The 21,525-nt window shown below is 35.2% G+C and overlaps 1 protein-coding gene and 1 long non-coding RNA gene across 4 annotated transcripts in view; one reads left to right on the forward strand and one right to left on the reverse strand.

The window, feature by feature from the left end:
- The window catches only part of LOC127709331 (uncharacterized), a 317,830-nt gene that overhangs the window by 156,907 nt on the left and 139,398 nt on the right, over positions 1–21,525 (reverse strand). The window lies entirely within an intron of this gene.
- Positions 2,529–21,525, forward strand: part of LOC127708918 (uncharacterized) — a 132,406-nt gene continuing 113,409 nt past the window's right edge. Inside the window, exon 1 of one of the 3 annotated variants that reach the window (XM_052214114.1) lies at positions 2,529–2,848. In XM_052214114.1, the coding sequence (XP_052070074.1) occupies positions 2,779–2,848 (70 nt within the window). In that variant the 5' untranslated portion in view covers positions 2,529–2,778. Of the gene's footprint in view, positions 2,849–2,933; positions 2,997–21,525 lie in introns of those variants that run through there. The other 2 variants (XM_052214096.1, XM_052214105.1) reach the window with 2 other exon arrangements.

Here is a 21,525-nt window from a genome sequence, read left to right on the forward strand (position 1 = left end):
TTCCATAATTCAAGAGATTATTTCTCATATATGAAAGGTTACAGTCAAACTACTTTTGATGTTTTACTTTCTTACCCGAGTGTATTTTACTTTTCTGACGAGTTATATTAGCAGCTGAGGTAATAACATCTGTTAATTCTAGAAATGCTTAATCAATTAATTCCTGTGAATCTATAGAATCTTGTTTAAGGAGTTGTTCAAGTCACTGTTGAATTTCTTTAGAAAAAAGTGCCTCCTGAAAAAAGGGCTGGATAGTCATCTGACCATATGAAACCTGGAATTGATTCATGAGTGTTAACAGTATCATGATTAGTATCAATACAAGATTTATTTGATAATGACCATTCTAACAAACAATGGTAGTCTGACAGTGTTGGTATAAAATTACATACCCTCGTATACAAAATATTGTTCATAATACTCTCTGACCCGCCGGGTTTTCTAATATCAATGATTCCAAATGATTATCTGAGTTTCCGGGATATTACTTTTACAAAATGATGATAACAAATGAAGAAAACTCCTTTTTCATATTTTTCTTATCTTTATAAAAATAAGGAGATGTGGTGTAATTGCCAATAAGGCAACTATCCATCAGAGTTCAAATACGCAATTATAGGTCACAGTACGGCCTTCAACAATGAGAAAAACCCATACCGTATAGTCAGCTATAAAATTAAAGGCCCGACATGAACTAAAGGAGAAAACTAACTTATTTATAACAAAACAATTTCCGAAAAATAAAGTATGACAGACATGAACCAACGACAACCACTGATTTAGAGGCTCCTGCATACTTTAGACAGGCACATAACGAATGTGGCGGGGTTAAACATGTTTGTGAGACTCAAACCCCCATAAACTGGGACAGTGGTGTAACAGCACAACATAAGAACAAACTATACAAATCAGTTGCAATTGGCTTAACTCTAAAGATCGGTACGATGCACAAAAACAACTGACAAAAAACAATAGACACAAAACACCGATATAAGAGTATTCGTAGTTACTGCATGGAAGCTAGTTCAAAGCCAATTACAACTAATAAATAGATCATGTTCTCCCAGACCACAGTATCAATCAGTACACATCCAACGGATTTAGTATAAAGACGTCATAAACAGACTGAGAAATGCATGACCTTGTGCAAAACCAAAATATAAGTAAAAAGTATCGACAGGACGTAGGAACAGGAGTTCTTATAACTGCATATATACAGCAATATATATTTAGTTATGTTTTATTTTTTTCTAAAACAAACTCACTGTTAGTACCGATAAAAACAACATTAAATGATTTGACTGCTGTGTTAAACTAATTACTTTTAAGAAAAAGTTTTTTTCAAAGAATAAATGAATTTACATGGATCGTATCTAAAATTAACGGGTTCTATAACATGTATAAACAACATCACAGTGCAAATTAGGATGCGGTATCCCGTTTAAATTTTTTTTACCGGTACGCCGCTTCCTAACCAAATCTGTGTATCTATGAGATAATTTCGGGTAAAGGTCTTAAATAATTTGTGGTAAAGAAATCCCTGACTTAATAATTTACCAGTTATACATAAATTACGTTCATTGAAATCTAAACTCAACTGCAAACACGAGCATAGCGAACAAGTAGTGTAATATGCACATCGTAAGAAAACCTTAGGGGCCAAAGGAACATCGCCATCCTGAAAATTAACAACCGGGAACGAAAACAGCGTCTCAATCTAATTATAATATAGACCTCTGATTTCGTTATCTCTCTAATGGAGATAATAAAATCAGAGATCTATATTTTAATCGATTTAAAGCGCTATTTTCGTTAATTTTTGTATAGAGTTTCCCATGTGAAACTGAAATATCCAATATAAAAATAAGAAATTTATTTGGGGTTTTGTGTACTGTTGTTTGTCTGTTTGTCTTTTTCTTTTTTACCCATGGCGTTACTGATCAGTTTATTTTCGACTTAAGAGTGTGAATGTCCCTTTTGGTATCCTTCGCCTTCGGGGGTGCTGGTCATTTTGAAATCAAATATATAAAATGTTCTATTAAACATGCCAAAATATTAATATGCAAAACGCTTACCTTTGACACACATGATATGTAGGATATACTGTGAAGATTCAGAAGTTCACAAATGTTTCATTAGAGATAAAATAGATCCCCCCACTTTGAATTTAAAAAAAAAATTTGAACCCCCTTTTCCACTTATAGAAACAAATTTGATCCCCCCTACATTTTGACCAGCCCTTCCTCCCAGGTAAAAAACTGATAAGTCCCTAAACAACAAAAAAAAAACATTTTCTATAGGAGAGACTGGCATACATATGTATCTATGTCTCTGCTATATCCTAGTCTTCAAGTCTAAGAGTTACAATTTTTTTTAATTTTTTTTTTAACTGAATTTTCAATAGTATTTTTACAAAAAAAAGGGGGCGTGCCCCCAGCTGCTCCTACGCAAGCGAAATTAGCAATAAAATGCAACATAAATCTCAAGTATTGCACCAGGCACCAGTTCCGAGCATGCTTGGTTAACAGGGTTAAAGTCGATTAACAGGGAATCAGTCATACACCATTCATTCCCGCCGGTTACTGTCTGCTGCTTCATGGCTTTCACCTGAGTGCTTCAACTACGAATAAGACTGGAGTACAAGTAGATGAAATGTGACGAGAAATATATAGTCAATATTCAAATGTGAAATTCCCCTTCTCAATTTAGTTGACATTTGAACTTTCAACCGGATTTAAAAAGACACGTTCGAACGAATAGAAATAGTTTGTTTCAGCAATGGATATCTTGTTCTGGAGGCCGTCGAAACGGCGGAGAAGAAACTTTTGGGACGACTCTGAGAGTGATGGTAAGTTTTTTTTCTAAAAATAAGCAAATATTCATGTCAGCTAGTGCTACTTCCGGTCTTTTTGTTTACAATTTGACGTCACGACTTCATTTTACATGTTTTGTTTCCACCAAGTCGATATAAATGATAAAATAAAATGGATATACAGGTACAGAGATAAGTTACATTGTCGAAAAAGAAACTCTATATTCAAACAGAACTGTGTATGAACGCCATTAGCTCTCTTGGCATAAATATTTTGAGGACTTTCGATTTTATTTTTACCAGGAATTACAATATTCTAAGAATCTAAATCAACTAAAAAACCGAACCAAAAGAAAAGAAATTAAACAAAAGGAACTATTTTTTTTTCGAATATATTGTAATTATGAAATGAAATATATATATTCTCTCCTTTTTAAGGTTCATCATAACAAATGGACAAAAATGGTTTTATTTACAACTAAAAAACTACTCTGAGTACAGACTAACATGCCCAGTCTGTAAAGTTTTAAGGCCAGCTGGCATCCACTAGATATATAAAAGTTAAATGCATTTTGTGTTTCAGAAAGATAAAATCTTTTTTGGATTTTGATGGGCATTTTTTTTCGTTCCTGCAGAAGGTGTAAAAAATAAACAAACACCTGAATATCATTTAATACTGTCCACTCAATTACAACCTTTAACTCACCTGCAGTTGTGTAGATATCTATTGTCCTTGCCAGTCAAGGACAATCAATACAATACAATAAGTTGTTACCTGAGAGGGAGCATCTCAAAGTTGTATCCCAACTTAGTTTATTTTTACACCTTCTGAAGGAACGAAAAAAAATGCCCATCAAAATCCAAAAAAGATTATGTCTTTCTGAAACACAAAATGCATTTAACTTTTATATATCTAGTGGATGCCAGGACTTAAAACTTTTCCAACTGTACAGGTTAGTCTGTACTCAGAGTAGTTTTTGAGATGTAAATAAAGCCATTTTTGTACGTTTGTTATGATGAACCTTAACCGAATTTCGGAAGGAAAATATCGGTTATTAATTTGGTGATGTACGGTTGCCGGGGGAGTCAGCTGCCAAACAGTGTCAGTTCAATAACTTGAAAACGCTTTAACAAAATGTTTTCAAATTTGTATATGTTGTTTCCTATGACCTGGGAACAGTATATCTAACGGGAAATGAATCTGATACGCTTTTCAGTATAAAATTGATAAAATCTCGGACTCCCCGAGACTTCCCGAGATTTACGGATTTTGGTAGCGTCTGATTGAAAAACTATCAGAACTGCTCAACAAATAAACCACATAACTCTAATTGTAAATAAATACAAGTTTTATCATTTAGTAGATATATTTTGTCATATAAAATTACCAAAATAAGTTTGATTTATTTGATGTGAAGTGTTTTATTATAGTTTGGGAATTTGTAAATCATCGCGGCAATGGCCGCCATTTTTTTTATTACCTTGTTTGCATTCTGCACAATTCTGTGATGAAATGCTTGCGATTTTAACAAATTTGAAGTGACAGAATACAAGTTTGATACACTAGCATCACTATAAAACTAGTTTGAATGACATTTTATTGATAATATCAGAAATTATTAGGATAATAGCGAGTCCGTTTTTAACACATGTCCGTTTCTGTATCGTATCTTTATTAACTATGGCACGACGATAAAATCGACTACAATCAGTTAGTGTCAAGTCCCGTCAATATATATGTTCCTGCTATGACTAAACATTTGCTAAATGAAGGTCAAGTTTGATTTTCACTATTTTAGCTTTTATCGTTGTTGAGTTGTAGACCTTAAGTATTGAAAAGTGATATTTAGATTGATTTTTACCTTTCCATTTCTGAACCCTACAAAATTTCATTATTTTTTTTTACTTGATCCTGTTTGGGGGGGGGGGGGGGGGGGTCCAGATTTGCAAATATCATTTTCATGCAGGAAAACCCAATTTGCTGTCAATCTGACAGCCTCTTGTTGTATTTATAGCCTTAGAATTGTTTGTTAAGAAGCATTTGGAAATTGGATGATATATATTTATATAGTGATGAATTATAGTGTTTAATGTCCAGTCACAAAAATTACATGCTTAACAGAACTAGTGCATACAAGTATTATGGTGTTTATGATATGGTGTAAAATCAATTTGATTCATATTTCATTCACAAGGGTTCAATTGCACCCTCCCGAAAATTTATAAGCTTATCGGGTCAAAAGGGCCACATTAGCTTTTGAGATCACTTTCTGTCTGTCTGCTGTTCAAGTAAATTTTACATATTTTTATCTCTGGAAACGTGGATCAAAATATAGCCAATCTCGTAAGAATTCCTGATCGTTCATGGAAGGCCCTTCAAAATCTATTTTCATTTATTTAAGATCCATTTAAAAACATGGTCTGGTAGACAGATGTATTCTTCTTTCTAGTTGACAAACCCCCCTCTGAAACTACACAGCGGATGTAAACCCAATTTTGTCGAAATTGATAAAGCACTTTAATTGCAAGGCATACTTCTTTATCTTAATAAGAGAGCAAGAAGGAAATACATTTGATAAGTTAATCGTTATGGAATATCTGTTCCAAAATATTTTTAGCTCACCTGACCTGAAAGGTCAAGTGAGCTTTTCTCATCACTTTGCGTCCGTCGTCCGTAAACTTTTACAAAAATCTTCTCCTCTGAAACTACTGGGCCAAATTTGACCAAACTTGGCCACAATCATCATTGGGGTATCTAGTTTAAAAAATGTGTCCGATGACCCCGCCAACCAACCAAGATGGCCACCATGGCTAAAAATAGAACATAGGGGTAAAATGTAGATTTTGGCTTATATCTCTGAAACCAAAGCATTTAGAGCAAATCTGACATGGGATAAAATTGTTTATCAGGTCAAGATCTATCTGCCCTGAAATTTTCAGATGAATCGGACAACCCGTTGTTGGGTTGCTGCCCCTGAATTGGTAATTTTAAGGAAATTTTGCCGTTTTTGGTTATTATCTTGAATATTATTATAGATAGAGATAAACTGTAAACAGCAATAATGTTCAGCAAAGTATGATCTACAAATAAGTCAACTTGACCAAAATGGTCAGTTGACCCCTTAAGGAGTTATTGCCTTTTATAGTCAATTTTTAACCATTTTTCGTAAATTTTTGTAATCTTTTACAAAAATCTTCTCCTCTGAAACTACTTAGACAAATTTAACCAAAATTGTCCACAATCATCATTAGGGTATCTAGTTTAAAAAATGTGTCCGATGACCCTGCCCGCAAACCAAGATGGCCGACATGGCAAAAAAATAATACATAGGGTAAAATGCAGTTTTTGGCTCATATCTCTGAAACCAAAGCATTTAGAGCAAATCTGATGGTATTAAATTGTTCATTAGGTCAAGATCTATCTGCCCTGAAATTTTCAGACCAATCAGGCAACATGTTGTTGGGTTGCTGCCCCTGAATTGGTAATTTTAAGAAAATTTTGCAGCTTTTGGTTATTATCTTGAATATTATTATAGATAGAGATAAACTGTAAACAGCAATAATGTACAGCAAAGTTAGATCTACAAATAAGTCAACATGACCAAAATTGTCAATTGACCCCTTCAGGAGTTATTGCCCTTTATAGTCAATTTTTTACAATTTTCATAAATTTTGTAAATTTTTGTAAATTTTTACAAAATATTTTCCACTGTAACTACTGGGCCAAGTTCATTATAGATAGAGATAATAGTAAGGAGCAAGAAGGTTCAGTAAAGTAAGATCTACAAACACATCACCATCACCAAAACACAATTTTGTCATGAATCCATCTGTGTCCATTGTTTAATATGCACATAGACCAAGGTGAGCGACACAGGCTCTTTAGTTTAGAGCCTCTAGTTTTTCTTTTTTTCTTTTTTTTTCCTTTTAAAATTTTCCATTTTAAGTTGGTTATTTCTGATTAATATTTAAAAGCAAATAATAATGATATGGTAGGAGATACACACCAAACAGGATGTGTAAATTTATATATGATTAGTATTGTGCAATAGCAAGAAATTGTCAATTGCACAGTATTGCACAATAGCAAGAAATCTTCAATTGCACAGTATTGCGCAATAGCAAGAAATCTTCAATTGCACAGTATTGCGCAATAGCAAGAAATATCCAATAGCACAATATTGCGCAATAGCAAGAAATTGTCAATTGTACAGTATTGCGCAATAGCAAGAAATATTCAATTGCACAGTATTGTGCAAAAGAAGATACTTCGTATAAATTGCTTATTTCTTGACCAATTTCAATGGGGTTTTACAGGGCCTAATCTAGGATTTTGAAGAGGGAGAAGTGACTTCTCCTTCCAAGAGAGAGAAGGGAGAAGTGGTCAATTTCTTGGAGAAGTGAGATTCCATTACCGTTTCGGTTGCATCGTGTTTTCATGCTTATCACTAAGGAAATTGTTTTATATTCAATAAAAGATATACTTGCAGTTTTTTCATATGCTATTGTACACAATGTATATATAGAAAGTTCTTAATAAAAAGGTTTAGACAATATATAGTTATTTATTTATTGATACCATTGTGTTCTAAATAAAATTTGTTGATTGGGACATGAGGGAGTAGCCTAGTAATATTATCATGATTATGATACATTAAATTCATGTGCATCTGCCTCAATTTATTTTTAAAAGTCCAGAAAAAATATAACTCCCAGTTTTCCTGTTGAATTTCACATTACTGGGAATTTAATTTATATCACCACTTGTCATTATTTTGTAAAACATTATTGAATGTCCAGGACATTATGTTAGTTGTAAATTGAGATTACCGTTAAAGATTGTAAGTCTATAAATGAAAATATTTTTCAATCGCATATTAATTATCCGACAAAGGGCTAATTTCTATCATTTTTTAAAAATATCATCCATATCAACGAAATGGTTGTGAGAAACAATCCACTGCTGATCAAAACCTGGTCGAGTGTCGTACGTTTGCCATCACATTATCCATCAGCAGTCTTTCTACCTTTTATATTTCAATTTTTATTCAATCAATATAATAAATCTACCGTTAATTCCAACCTTTTACCTACCGAATAGTAAAATTGATCGACTCATGGAAGTTATAAAAATAAAACAAATCAGCTGAGTGATTACGCAACATCCTCAGATGAAAATTATCGTAAAATGATAACTTAAACAGACGGTCAGTTTTCCGTTTGAACAGTTTTGAAAGTTATATCCGAGGATGTTCAAAGTCGCCGTTGTATTTATTTAAATTGATCGTTGACAGTATTAGTCCAGGGTCGTTTCGAAAATCTCAATTTTCCTTGTCAGCCGCCATTTTTTTTACCTGTGAGACTTGTCAATCACAAGTTATCTCCCTTTTACCGATTTTTATAGCGATTTGACTTCGCTATGAAGTCAGTCAGCCGGCGAGATTTAGCGATTTTCAAAATTCTTTGGCGACTTAAATCGTCATTTCGCCGGCAAGATTATGGCCTGGTTTTATTCTTGAATTCTTGGGGTTCTTTAATATGCTGAATCTAACCGTGTATTTAGTTTTTGGATTTTGGGCCCCGTTTTTAAATTGGTTCACATTGAGGTCCAAAGGGTCCAAAATTAAACTTTGTTTGATTTCATCAAAAATTGAATTATTGGGGTTCTTTGATATGCCGAATCTAACCGTGTATTTAGATTCTTAATTTTTGGTTCCGTTTTCAAATTGGTCTACATTAAGGTCCAAAGGGTCCAAAATTAAACTTAGTTTGATTTTAACAAAAATTGAATTCTTAGGGTTCTTTGATATGCTGAATCTAAACATGTATTTAGATTTTTGATTATGGGCCCAGTTTACAAGTTGGTCCAAATCGGGGTCCAAAATTAAACTTTGTTTGATTTCATCAAAAATTGAATTCTTGGGGTTCTTTGATAGGCTGAATCTAACCATGTATTTAGATTTTGGATATTGGACCATAATAGGTGAATGTCCAATTAAAATTTTTTAAGTTCTTAGACCACATTCATTCTGTGTCAGAAACCTATGCTGTGTCAAATATTTAATCACAATCCAAATGCAAAGCTGTATCAAGCTTGAATGTTGTGTCCATACTTGCCCCAACTGTTCAGGGTTCGACCTCTGCGGTCGTATCAAGCTGCGCCCTGCGGAGCATTTTATTTGTTATTATCTTAGATATCATTATAATATCTAATATCTAATACTATTAATTATGATTTTAACCTTATTTTACATGATTTCCAAAGCATCAGTAAATATATACAGGTGAGCGACACAGGCTCTTGAGAGCCTCTAGTTATTGATACCTGTTACTGTTTCCTTTTTAGCTCCAGAGGCTGCTTTAGGGGGAGGGGCGGGGGGGGGGGGGGGCCTTTATGGAGCTTCATTTATGGTTAATCCAGACTTTTCACCTCTGAAACTACTGGGCCAAATTTAACAAAACTTTTCCACAGTCATCACTGGGGTATTGTTGAGATTGTCGCGGGAACATAACGTCCGTACTATTGTACTTGTCCATTGTCGACGTCGTATTGTCAGTGACGTCGCCTTGGGCGGAAATACGTTAGTTGTATATAAAATGTAATGGCTGAACAGTTGTCTTTATACACATTGCCTAACTATCATCTATATTTATGGTACCGTGACCAATGGATCTCGAAAAATTGAAATCAGTTCGATCTGGGAACAGAAGCGCTGTTACCAGACTATTCCGCAGATTAGATGAAGCAAAGGAGAATACGAATTTCGATGAAGAAGAAGTCATTGCAACGCTCGGAAAACTTGTGCAAAAACAAACATTGTTTGAGGACTTAAATGAACAAATTCTTAAGTTAACAGAACCGGAATATGTGGAAAATGAGATTATTGATTCAGATGAATATTCAGTGACTATGGAAACGAAGATTCGACACATACGTAAGTTCATACAAAATGTCCAAACCCCGCAGTCCCGTCATATTGAATCACATACTACAACTCACACGTTAAATCCAGAAACTATACCGTTTGTTCCAACGCACAACATAACCAACCCACACAACGCACAGTCCTTTGAAAACCCGTCTGTACAAGCCAGTCACACATTTAACACGCAACAAAGTACATTTTCGTCAACTAGTAATCAGAGTCACCGCCTACCAAAACTTTCGCTTCCAACCTTCTCAGGCAACATTTTAGAATGGCAAACTTTCTGGGACTCATATGAGTCGGCCGTACATCTTAATCTGTCACTTACAAATGTACAAAAATTTAATTACTTGAAAGCACAGCTAGAACATGAAGCACTAGGATCAATAGCAGGTTTCGCACTAACAAATGTAAACTACGATGAAGCCGTAAATTTGTTAAAAGAGAGGTTCGGTCAACAAGATAAAATCATAAATGCATACATGCAGGCATTATTAGAAATTCCTTCGCCTAGAAATCAGTTAACAAGCTTACGAAGTTTTTACGATAAAATGGAAGGTTACGTCAGGGGATTAGAAGCTTTGGGTCAAACACAGGAAACATACGGCACGTTACTTGTTCCCATTATTATGAACAAATTACCCGGGGAAGTCAGAAAACATCTCGCGCGAGAACACAGAACAAAAACTTGGGTATTACGGGACCTCCGTAAAAGCATATTAGACGAGATAGATATAATGGACGCAGGACAAGAGATAGAGTCAACACACAATTTGCCCACAACATCGTCTTTCTTTGCCGGAGCGAAATCGCCGAAGTCCAAATCTTACAAGAATATTGAGACTAGACCTTGCGTTTTCTGTCACGAAATACACGCACCTACCCATTGCAGTAAAATAACCGACACAGAATCCCGTATGAACATAGTAAAACGTGATAAGTTATGCTTTAATTGCCTTGGTAAACACAGACTAAACGAATGTAAATCTAAACACACATGTAGACATTGTAATAAGAAACACCATACAAGCTTGTGTAATGTACGTCTAACAAACAGCATAAAACCAGTCCATGAGGTAAGCCATAGAAACGGGGGTAGTAACTCAGCACATACGAATTTCCGCGCGAAAGATAATCAGAGCAGCAACCCGCAAAACCCACCATCTTCAAATTCGACAAACGTTCACCTCGTAAATGATAGTCATACAACGGAACAAGATACTACCATTTTGTATTCACAATCGACAGAATCGCGATCAAATGTACTTTTGAAAACCGCCGTAGCACAAGTAGGGTCGAATCAGCTCTACACCGAGACAAACATTCTTTTTGACGAAGGAGCGCAAAGATCGTTTTTAACGCAGAACTTAGCGAATAAACTCAACTTACAGATAGAGGGAACAGAGATAATACATTTATCGGCATTTGGAGGTGAAGAGAAAAACGCGAGACACCTAGAAAAGACAACAATCTATCTGAAAACCGATGCAGGACACGTATTGCCAATCAAAGTACTGATAGTACCGATGATAGCCATGCCTCTACAGAATCACATACGTAATATTGATACACAAAATGGTTATTTGCGTGGTTTAAAGTTAGCGCACACGATGACACAGCAAGATTCATTCGAAATATCGTTGTTAGTAGGCGCAGATCACTATTGGGACATTGTAGAAGACCATATTGTACGGGGAAACGGTCCGACCGCCGTGAAATCCAAGATCGGATATTTGCTTTCGGGACCTACATACGGTAAGAAAACTAACACGTCGAAAACTAGCATGTTTAATGTTCTAATATCACACAAAGTTGAAGAATACAATCTAGAGAGATTTTGGAATTTAGAATCAATAGGCATAAATAGTAAGGAGGTAGACGAAGACGGTGATGCATATATTAAAGCCTATCAGGACAGATCAATTGAGTTCCGAGAAAATAAATATTTCGCTAGGTTACCATGGAAACAGGATCATGATGAATTGCCTACAAATTTAGCAGTCACGAAGAGAAGGACAGAAAACGTCATTAAAAGACTTACTCAAAACCCAGATATGTTAAAGAAGTACGGGAACATCATACAAGAACAGGAACGTAGGGGATTCATAGAGAAGGTGGATGAAACAGCAGAAACTTCAGAAAAACTGCACTACATTCCTCATCATCCAGTACAGAAGGAATCAAGCACTACGCCTATCAGAATTGTTTACGACTGCAGTTGTCGCCAGTCGCCTAATTCGCAAAGCTTGAATGACTGCCTCTTGGATACACCGCCGAAGCTAAACGACCTGACAAAAATTCTGATGAGATTTAGAGCCAACCCTGTCGCCATAACAACGGATATTGAGAAAGCCTTTTTACATGTAGGATTAAACGAGGATGACCGAGACGCTACACGTTTCTTGTGGCTAAGTAACCCATCCGACCCAACAAGTTATTTACAGACTTACAGGTTCAAATCCGTCTTTTTTGGAGCGACTTGTTCACCGTTTATACTAAACGCCACAATACTGAAACATTTACAACGTTACAACAGTAAAACAGCTACATTGGTGGAAAGAGACTTGTACGTGGACAACATTCTGACAAGTTTACAGAACGAGGATGAGGCTGATACGTATTATAAGGAAGCGAGAACAATGATGAAAGACGCCGGATTCAACCTACGATCGTGGACGTCAAACAGTGAGAATATACGCAAGCTAGCCAAGACGGAAAATGTACTAGATATGGACAAAAACACAAAAGTACTTGGTATGTTATGGAATAGCAAATCCGATGATCTGATGTACCAGAAATGTGATATTCCAATACGAGATATTGAAACAAAAAGGGAGATTTTGAAACATTCGTCGAAAATATACGATCCACTTGGAATACTCAGCCCGGTAACAATAAGAGCAAAGACACTAATACAGGATCTATGGAAAAGTAGACTGGATTGGGATGAACAAGTTCCGGAAAACTTTAAGGCTACTTGGATTAATGTAGCAAGCGACTTAGAGAAAGCGACACAAATCGTCTTTCCGAGATATTATTTCTCCGGTAATTCTACACTTAAACTTGAACTACACGTATTTTGCGATGCCAGTCCAAAGGCGTATGGAGCGACCGCATATCTGAACAACGGAACCGAAACTGCGTTACTGATGGCAAAAAGCAGAGTAGCGCCAGTGAAAAACCTAACATTACCGCAACTAGAACTTATGGCCGCAGTTATTGGAACTAGACTAGCGTCACATGTACAATCGACTTTCGAATGTAAAAACGTGGTTTTCTGGTCGGATAGCTGCATAGTATTGCACTGGTTAAAATCAGTGAAACCGTTAAAACGATTTATTGCGAATCGAGTGAGAGAAATAACGGAATCTACAAATCAACATGAATGGAGATATTGTCCAACAGAATGCAATCCAGCCGATCTCTTAACACGAGGAATTAACGCCGATCAATACATCGATAGTGTCATTTGGAAAAAAGGACCAAATTGGTTAACAGATCGCACAAAATGGCCAGAAATAACTCACACAAGTAAAATGGTAATGACAATTACAGGAGAAAACGACGAAGAGGAATTTCTAAACAATGAAGTTCATACTGATCACTATGGTATTAGTAACGTTATAGACATTTCGAAATATGGGACTTTCAGGAAATTGATTCGAGTAACTGCTTACGTTCAGCGGTTCATATCTAACTGCCTATATACCAAACATCGGAGAAAAGGTGGAATTTTGACGACATATGATATAAATACCGCGGTGCGTTTATGGATATTAGATTGCCAAGAATCTTCATATTCAGCCGAAATAAAAAGTTTAAAGGACACACGAAATAAAAACACAATGAAATTTCCAAGAATAAGACAATTAAGACTCTTCATAGATGACGATGGTCTTGTGAGATGCAATGGAAGAATTCACAATGCACCGATTTCAGAGAATACCAAATTTCCGTACCTTATACCTGCGAATCATCCACTTACCAAACTGATTGTGATAGACGCACACGAACGTTCACTCCATTCTGGACTTAATGCTACGCTAACTTTTGTACGACAATCGTATTGGGTACCGACACTTCGACAATTTATTAAGAAGTTATTGAATAAGTGTGTAACTTGCCGCAAAGTTATGGGAAAATCTTACAGCAAACCGGACCCGCCACCGCTTCCGAAAATAAGAGTACAGGAAGCCTCGCCATTTACCGTCACAGGGGTCGATTATACAGGCGCTTTATACGTAAGGGATCAAGAAGGAACTTTAAAGAAAGCGTATATATGCTTATTTACGTGCGCATCGACTAGAGCAGTTCATCTCGAAGTAGTTCCAAACATGAGCGAACATTCATTTATTCAGGCATTTCGACGCTTTGTTAGCCGTAAATCTCTGCCTAAAATTCTAGTATCTGACAATGCATCTACATTCATTGCAGGATCTGAGGAAATAAAAAGATTATGTGAATCGGATATAGTAAAAGATACTTTATCAACACACGGTGTAGAGTGGAGATTCATACCGAAACGTGCACCATGGTATGGTGGATTCTGGGAGCGCTTGATTGCTCTTACGAAGACAAGTTTGAAAAAAGTGCTTGGACGATCGCAAGTTAACATGGAAACATTACAAACAATTGTTGCGGAAATAGAAACTATCTTAAACGACAGACCGCTTACTTATCCATCGTCCGATATCAAAGACTGTGAAGCTTTAACACCGTCTCATCTACTATACGGAAGGCGCATTTCAACATTACCGTACCCACAACCAGAAATCGATAACATCACCGACCCGACTTACATGGGACATTACGATCTTAATAAAAGTGTACAAAGACAAACGCAATTGATTCAACATTTCTGGAAACGATGGAAATCCGAATACCTTACGTCGTTACGTGAATTTCATAGGACTACCGGAAAAAATGAACAATTAATAAATACAGGAGACATCGTGCAAATTCACAACGAATCTCCGCGTATAAACTGGAAAATTGGGATCGTAACCGAACTGGCGAGAGGTAACGACGGACTTGTAAGATCTGCACGAATAAGAACCAACAATGGGGAAACAACTAGACCGATCGCAAAATTATATCCATTAGAAGTTACACAAACGATGACAAACAATTCTAACGTTCCAATAGATGATCAGCAGGAAAATATGGAGAACAGACCGAGACGAAAAGCAAGTCTTAAAGCCCGTGAGACCATACGGAAGTGGATACACCAATGATGTTAAAGACGACCATTAGTGATGTAATTGATAGACAATTACGCGTTTTAGTGCAAAGTTGAATTTTATTCTTATTTCATGAGTGACATTAATTGAATTTAATTGCTAAATGTAATTTCCGTTTTAAATGATTTCATGTACTCAGTATTTCAAAGAAAAACACAACGCGAGAGACAATTTCAAAGTATTATTATTTATTGATGGACAGTAATTTATCAGTGAAACGATTGATCAATGGATAATTGAGATTATTTAGAAAATTGTGATATTTTTTACTTTTCGCGGCCCCAGTATGTTGAGATTGTCGCGGGAACATAACGTCCGTACTATTGTACTTGTCCATTGTCGACGTCGTATTGTCAGTGACGTCGCCTTGGGCGGAAATACGTTAGTTGTATATAAAATGTAATGGCTGAACAGTTGTCTTTATACACATTGCCTAACTATCATCTATAGGTATCTAGTTTAAAAAATGATCTGATGACCTCGCCCTTCATTCAAAATGGCCAACATAGCTAAAAATAGAACATAGGGGTAAAATGCAAGTTTTGTCTATTATCTTAAAAACCCCTATAAATAGAGAAAATCTGACAGGGGGCAAAAATTTTCATAATGATGAGATCTACATGTACCTTTTGTTAGTGTTTACTGCAGCTTTTGAAAAGGGCAAGGTATTTTTTTACTCAGAGGGCACTCTTTTCGCGATAGCTACACTTGCATTGGAGGGCAACCTTTGGGCGGAGGACTACACTTTTAGGGCACTCTTTACATAGATATAAAGGCACCGTAATAGGTAGGGATTTAATGGAATATACATGTACCTGATTGTTTCATATTTATTTGTAAGAAAGAAAGATAGAAGGTTGTAAACTTTTTTAGCTCACCTGGCCCGAAGGGCAAAGTGAGCTTTTCTCATCACTTGGCGTCTGTCGTCCGTCGTCGTCGGTCGTCGTTAGCTTTTTACAAAAATCTTCTTCTCTGAAACCACTGGGCCAAATTTAACCAAACTTGGCCACAATCATCTTTAGGGTATTTAGTTTAAAAAATGTGTCCGACGACCCCGCCAACCAACCAAGATGGCCGCCATGGCTAAAAATAGAACTTAGGGGTAAAATGAAGATTTTGGCTTATATCTCTGAAACCAAAGCATTTAGAGTAAATCTGACATAGGGTAAAACTGATTATCAGGTCAAGATCTATCTGCCCTAAAATTTTCAGACAAATCTGACAACCTGTTGTTGGGTTGCTGCCCCTGAATTGGTAATTTTAAGGAAATTTTGCAGTTTTTGGTTATTATCTTGAATATTATTATAGATAGAGATAAAGTGTAAACAGCAATAATGTTCAGCAAAGTAAGATCTACAAAAAAGTTGTCATGACCAAAATTGTCAGTCGACCCCTTTAGGAGTTATTGCCCTTAATAGTCAATTTTTAACAATTTTTTGTAAATTTTTGTAATCTTTTACAAAAATCTTCTTCTCTGAAACTACTTAGACAAATTTAACCATACTTAGCCATTATCATTATTAGGGTATCTAGTTTAAAAAATTTGTCCGATGACCCCGCCTTCCAACCATCATGGCCGACTTGGTTAAAAATAGAACATAGGGGTAAAATGCAGTTTTGGTTTATATCTCTGAAACTAAAGCATTTAGAGCAAATCTGACAGGTGGCAAAAATGTTCATCAGATTGACATTTATCTGCCCTGTAATTTTCAGACGAATCCAACAACCCGTTGTTGGGTTGCTGCCCCTGAGTTAGTAATTTTACAAAAATTTTGCAGTTTTTTGTTATTATCTTAGATATCATTATAATATCTAATATCTAATACTATTAATTATGATTTTAACCTTATTTTACATGATTTCCAAAGCATCAGTAAATACAGGTGAGGGACACAGGCTCTTTAGAGCCTCTAGTTCTTTTTTGTAATAAAATTATCACTTCTGGACTTAGCTAATAGAATCTTGATCATGTTCACTGTGCCTCATTTCAATCAATAACTGAGTTATAAACTTTAATACTGGATCACTGAGACTGATTCAGTGATTGTCTAAGGATGGGTTGTGAAAATAGACTTTGCATGACCAAGAGCATATGCACTGCATTGCTTTTTAGGTGCACAAAAGTGCCAAATATCTTTTTGATCTCTCATATGTATACCCATCAAAGCTACCTTGGCTCATAACTGTACAAATAGTTTAAGGATATTCAAAGATTTGTATAGCAAGACTTACTATACATATTCTTCTGCTTTTCATCTTTTTCCCATCTGTTTTTATTGTGTTTTTTTTTTTATTGAAACGTTGTTGATTTTTTGTACTATTCAAAACTATATCAGCTAAATTCTTAACTTTAATTTTATTAAGATAACAAAAGTTTGAAAGCCGTTGTAAATTCACTACCAATCCGACGTCTCGACTGACCGAATAGTATAGATAAAAAAAAATAAACAAACAGTGGTAATGTTCATCCCATTCATGGTAAAATTATAACTCAAACTATCGCCTGGTCCCCTTTTAAATTGTCTACATAAATCTATGTTGTCCCTATTAAATTCAATCATTAATCGTATGTGTACTTTGTCGCTTTAAAACTTATCAAACTTTACGAAATTCAATAAAATGTCTGCCATTAAGAATTTGATTTTCGTTCCAAGGGAAATAACTCGAAATAGTCTTGCTAAAAGATGAATTGCAGAACCGATATTAAATTACCGCGGGGTGTTTTAAAATACGACGGAAAAGGGGCATGGCTTATATTGGTACGCAGTGCCTTAAAAGATAATCCCGCAGCGTGTTAATTTTCATATTTAGTTATGAACTGTTTGAAAACTTTTGTAAAGTTTACTGTAAAGATCGTTGCTGAGATGAAAATCAATATTACACCAAATTACTCAACTATTGATAGACTCCAGTCTATCCTTTACCTGTATTTGCCTTATCAGATCGCATAATTGCATAGATTATTATCAAATAGACAAATATTTTTCTTGGATACTTTTTTCAGCGTTTCAGGGTTAGAATTAAGAGAAAGGTTCGAAATACAAATACAAAACGCACATGACTTTCCTTATTAATTGCCGAATTAAATATCCAATTTTCTCATTGGTCGATAGTAAAAATCTATTTTAATATGACCAATGAACATGATGATAACACCTGGTAACTTTGCAATACACCAACTACAAATATTTATGAATGGAAGATGTTTTACGTAAAAAAATGTGAAGTAAACAAATATTTATGATAAATTCATAATGTGAATTGATAGTTTGGGATAGAATGGGAAAAATTGTTCTTAGCAAATAAAATTCCTCTTTAAAAGACTACTTTCATATTACCGACTTTTGACTCCGAAGTTTATATTTTTTCGACGAGGTTACCTACTCTGTGAGTAGGACATCCTGGTACCAAGTCAAGTAAGAGCAACGTAAAGAAGTAAAATCAAGCTTTCAATCGGTACAATTTTTGGGGAAAATTAACTGCTTCATATTTTCTTTACAAGACAAAATCATCGGAAAACAATAAACTTTCTCCTCAAATTACACCGATTATATGCTTGATTTTACTTATTTTGATTGCTCTTACTTGACCAAATACCAGGATGTCTTACCACAGAAAAGGTAACCTGTCGAAAAATTATATAATCCGGAGTCAAAAGTCGGTAATATGAAAATAATCTATTGTCATCTTTAAAAAATTAAATCAGTTGTGTCTGTTGTTGGTCATTGCACCGGAAAACTATGACAATACACCACTCGATTTCAATAGTAGTGATCAGAAACACAGAAGCATATGTAAATAATTTTGTTGGACTTTACTTGAAGAAATTGTCAGGTTTCTACCTGCCAAAGAAAAGATTGTGACAAATACACACGGAAGCGATCTTGAAAATTATGTCAAACTTCAAAATTGGTCAGCTGTTCATTTTAATTCTTTTGTTATAAAAAGTTGTATTCCAAAAATTACAAACTGCTTAATAATACACTATCTTTAGAAGGAACAGATGCACCAGATAAGGAAATATTAAAAAGCTGTTCAGCACTTAAAAGGCTAAAAGGAACAGGAGAATATTCTCTTGAAATTACTAAATTTTGACTCTTAAATTTAATTTTAACTCTATAAATGGACTGTGATGATAATTAAAAACCTAGCCTGTCAGAAAGCTTTTAAATTCACTTTGTAGTTCTGAAGGATTGTTTCGCGTCACAATAGTTCAAACCAAAAAAGGGTTATGCGCTACAAATTTTTGCGCCTTAACAAATTTCTGGGGAGAACACTGAACCTTTTTTTTTTCATGATGTAACCTTAAACAGACATATATTTTTTTTGGGCCTTATTGGACGATTTTTACCTATTTTTAGTGTTTAACCTTTTATCTTGAAATCTATTATACATGAAGATAGATAGCCACTTTAGATAGCAAAAATGTTCAACAAGACAAAAAAGTCCTGGAAAGCAAGACATGGGGATTGCTTTTCCTGCGAAGGCTGCGATGACGGCGTCAAATTGTTAAGTTTTCTGCTTAAGTTAGTTTGATAGGAACTACTTGTGATAGATCATTGACATTTTGTATGAAGATGCATTACTATCAGTACATATCAGTTTGACGACAATTTTGAGGCCCTGCCCCCTAGGCCATGGTCCAGTGACTTTGATTTAATTATCCAGTTTCAATGTTAAGTTTTCTGCTCAAGTTAGTTTGATAGGAAGTACTTGGTAGATCAATGATATTTTGTATGAAGTTGCATTACTATCAGTACACATCAGTTTGACGACTATTTTGAGGCCCTGCCCCCCTAGGCCATGGTCCAGTGACTTTAAATTAATTAGCAATTTTAAATGTTAAGTTTTCTGCTTAAGTTAGATTGATACGAACTACTTGTGATAGATCAATGATATTTTGTAAGAAGTTGCATATCAGTACATATCAGTTTGACGACAATTTTGAGGCCTTGCCCCATATCTGTCAACCTATGAAAATGAAAATGCAGGTCAATACCTGCATTGAAGAAGAAAATCTCAGGTCATAACGTGTACACACTTTTTTCAGGTGAATTTAAGTATTTAGGGATCATTTCTTTATATTTTAAATCGAACAATTTCCAAAATATGTTCACATGGTGAAGTACTATCTGAAATTAATTTAATAATCATCATTTCAAACCAAGCCATACCCCCTCTCCTTGTTTCATTCATAGTGTTACATCAATTTTGAAGCTAATTGTTTCCCAGTATGTATCATTATGTGCATCTTCTCAAAGAGTGTTGATATTGCAATGTAATAAAATAATTAAGCATTTAAAGGAAGTAGAGATAAAAAAATTAATTTTCAAAAGAAAGTAATATTCTGATATGTATTTGCATTCAATTATTTATTAGATTTAATCTTTTTACAAAAAAAACCCATAAAATTAAGGAGTATATTGTGAAAAGTGACAACAAAGGGGAAGTACAAAATGTAACTCAAATATATTGTCAAACAACTTTGAAATAGACAAATTATTTCTGACCTTAAGCTAAGGTAATTGGTGTTAATTAACAGTGTGTTTGACACCAAAGCTGTCAAGTGAAGCCATGCACTTAATGGGCCACTTAATTTGACAGTTAACACAGCTATTTGAACTTCCTGTCCAGACTTATGAAATCAGTCTAAAGGCTCAAGAATCCAGTTGAAAACGGGTCTTTTTCCGAATTCACGGGTAATTTAACGACCCGGCATGTATTTGAAAATCCTGGGTATGGAGTGAAATTCTCGGGTGTGACCTGCAGGATACAGGTTAGTTGACAGGTATGCCCTGCCCCTGGGCTATGGTACAGTGACTTTGATTTAATTAGCCATTTTCAATGTTATGTTTTATGCTTAAGTTAGGTTGATAGGAACTACTGGTGATAGATCAATGATATTTTGTGTGAAGTTGCATTGCTATCAGTACATATCAGTGTGACGACTATTTTGAGGCCCTGCCCCCCTAGGTCATAGTTCAGGGACTTTCAATTAGTTAGCAATTTTCAATGATAAGTTTTCTGCTTAAGTTAGTTAAGTCTCCCAAACGAAGTTTGGGAAGACTTATTGTTTTTGCTCAGTTATTATTATTATTATTCTTCTTCTTCTTCTTCTTCTTCTTCTTCTTCTTCTTCTTCTTCTTCTTCCGCCGCTTTTAAATTTGAACTTGTCTGCACCCGTTCTCCAAAACTGCTTGTCAGATTAACTTAGGGTTTCACAATATGTTAGACTAACATGTCTAGTGGTGCAATCAGGGTTTTATTTGTGCAGTGGGGTTTATAAAGGGGTACTTTGAGGGGCAAAAAGAAAAGAGGGTTTTACTATAGAACCCTATGGGATTTTATTTTTTTAAATTTTCAAATGATTATAAATTGATAACCGTTTGTGATAGACACAATCTTTTTAATTGAAAATGTTCTAAATGATGAAGCCCATTAAATGAAATACAGGGTTAGTCCCCAGGGGTCACCCCCACCCCCTGCCATTTAAGAAAGTTCTAATACCTTGTAAGTGGTCAAGATCCCCACCCCTAAACCATATATG

This window comes from Mytilus californianus, unplaced genomic scaffold (assembly GCF_021869535.1).
Source record: "Mytilus californianus isolate M0D057914Y unplaced genomic scaffold, xbMytCali1.0.p SCAF_1, whole genome shotgun sequence".
NCBI classification, from domain to species: Eukaryota; Metazoa; Mollusca; class Bivalvia; order Mytilida; family Mytilidae; genus Mytilus; species Mytilus californianus.